Raw genomic sequence first — 2067 nt, 5'->3', positions numbered from 1 at the left:
CACAGCTCTCACGGTCCAGGGCTCAGCTCTCGCTCCTGTTGTCTGCCTCCTGCCCTATTCCTGTCCTCTTCTCAGCCCCTCAGCACACAGCCCTTTGGCCTGCCAGTGCTGGATCATTGGCTATTAGGGAACCACGTACACAGTTGGTTTTCTCTCTCCTTTGTTCTGGGAAGGGAAATAACAAGGATGGCTTCTATCACAGAGCACCTCTTCCAACACTGCCTCTTCCAGGAAGCCTTCTCTGATGCTCTCATCTGACTCTTCTCTGATGCTCTGATGCTCTCCCTGACTTCTCATCAGGGAAGTCCAGTCCCCTCCTCTGGACTTCCCTGGGCTTCCACCATCACGATGTTCAGAGCCCTTGATCTTTCCTTTCCTTCTCCTCCACTAAGGTCCCTGGAAACAGAGCTGAGCTCAGTTCTCTTTGTATCTGCAGCAGTACCCAGGCACCTAGCACAGTGCTTGAAAGACCACAGGGATTCCTGGGCAGGAGCACAAAAGGGTCTCCTCCCCACAGGCATGGAGTCTGCTCATGAGTTCAAGGACCTCTGTGCATTGGGTATCTGCAAAGGCTCAGCTGTCCGTGCAGCCGAGCTGTTGCTACGGGACGCAATTCTTCTACTCCGACCACATTCTTTCTTCACCCAGTCCTGTGCGGTCACAGTGAACTTTCCCAACCCTGACTACCAATGACCACAAATGAGCGGTGGGTCCTGGAAGCAGTTTTATGGCCACAGCTTGGGACAGGGTGGGAGAGGTCAGCCAGCGGCCCCTGGGCCCTGAGGGTTATAGGCTCAGAGGGTGGCATGCAGGAGGCCAGGCTAGGCTGGGTCTGAGCCCCTGCAGTTCTCCAAATCTGCCCAGCACTTCATTCTTCCTTGCTGAGTTGAGTCTGGTCATGTGGGTTTGGTTTCAAGTTTCCTGTCATTGGTCTCTTTTTATAAACTATGTCTCACCTGCTCCTGGGAAGTGAGAAGGTACCTGTGCCTGGTTAAGAAGCTTCTCACCTGAGTGTGTTAGTAGACGTTGCCATCCCAGTACTCTGGGAGGCTGAGGCAGGAAGAGCACAAATTGGAGCCTAGCCTGGGCAACTTAAAAGATTTACTGAGGCTCCGTCTCAAGATTTAAGAGAGAGAGAGAAGAAAAGGCTGGTTCTTTTCCTTCTTCCCCTTACTGACCTTGAGGTCAAAGTGAGCAATTTTCTTTGTGTGCAGGTAGTTCACTCCGTCCAGGATCTGCTTGATGAAGCTGGTGGCCTCTTCCTCACTCAGCGATTCTTTCTGGGCCAGGAAATCAAAGAGCTCTCCTCCAGACACACTGCAAGATACCACGGGGGCCCAGCGGTCAAGCCCTGCCAGTGCGAGGTCAGGTCAGGCCAAGCGGTGCGGTCCCGTCCCCCTCCAGGCTCCTGGGCAGGAAAGAATTCCCCTTGACAGTCTGGGCCCTGGACCAGAGACTCACTTTACTTCCACTTGCTATCACTTTTCTCTTCAGAGCCAGCCAAATAGCTCAGCGGATTAAAGCATCTGCAAGCAGGCGCAGGTGCCGGGGGTTCGATCCTCTGGCCTGCAGTGCCAGCCCCACCCCTGGGGCACGCTGAGATGGCAATTGAGACTGGGCGTGGTGACACACACCTGTAATCCCAGTTCTTGGGAGGCCATAAACAGGCAGATCACTAAGAGTCCAATCTAGTAGTGAGACCCTGAACACCCTGTAGGTCCTTCCCTAAAATACAAAAAAAAGCACTTTTCTCTTCATTGCCAAGGGCAGGGTGTTGTCAGGGGGCCTCTGCTAGCTCTCTAGGTGGCAAAGATTCCTAACCCTCCATGTGATGGCATTAGGAGTGGGGCCTTCGGGAACTGACTGGTGCGAGGCCCTCAAATGGCATTAACACCTATACTTAGGTGACTATGGAGAGAGCTCATTCACTCCACCACCTTGTGAGGCTCCTGTGAGAAGAGGGTCACCTATAAGGAACAAACCCTCACCAGACACCAAATCTGTTGGCACCTAAATCTTGGATTTCCCAGTTTCTAAGCAGTATGTGAAACAAATTTCTGCTTTTAT

General features: G+C 52.8%; 1 protein-coding gene across 4 annotated transcripts in view; it reads right to left on the bottom strand.

Moving 5' to 3' along the window:
• Dapk2 (death associated protein kinase 2) overlaps positions 1-2067 on the bottom strand; it is a 107090-nt gene that overhangs the window by 38320 nt on the left and 66703 nt on the right. For 3 of the 4 annotated variants that reach the window (XM_004628828.3, XM_023712540.1, XM_023712542.1), the window contains exon 4: positions 1179-1317. The exons of the other annotated variant lie outside the window; for it this stretch is intronic. In XM_004628828.3, the coding sequence (XP_004628885.1) occupies positions 1179-1317 (139 nt within the window). The remainder of the gene's footprint in view (positions 1-1178; positions 1318-2067) is intronic. 4 annotated transcript variants of the gene reach the window in all.

This window comes from Octodon degus, unplaced genomic scaffold, assembly GCF_000260255.1.
Source record: "Octodon degus isolate 3935 unplaced genomic scaffold, OctDeg1.0 scaffold00026, whole genome shotgun sequence".
Taxonomy (NCBI): domain Eukaryota; kingdom Metazoa; phylum Chordata; class Mammalia; order Rodentia; family Octodontidae; genus Octodon; species Octodon degus.
Note: the sequence above shows the minus strand (reverse complement) of the source record. Positions and strands in the feature narration are given on the sequence as shown.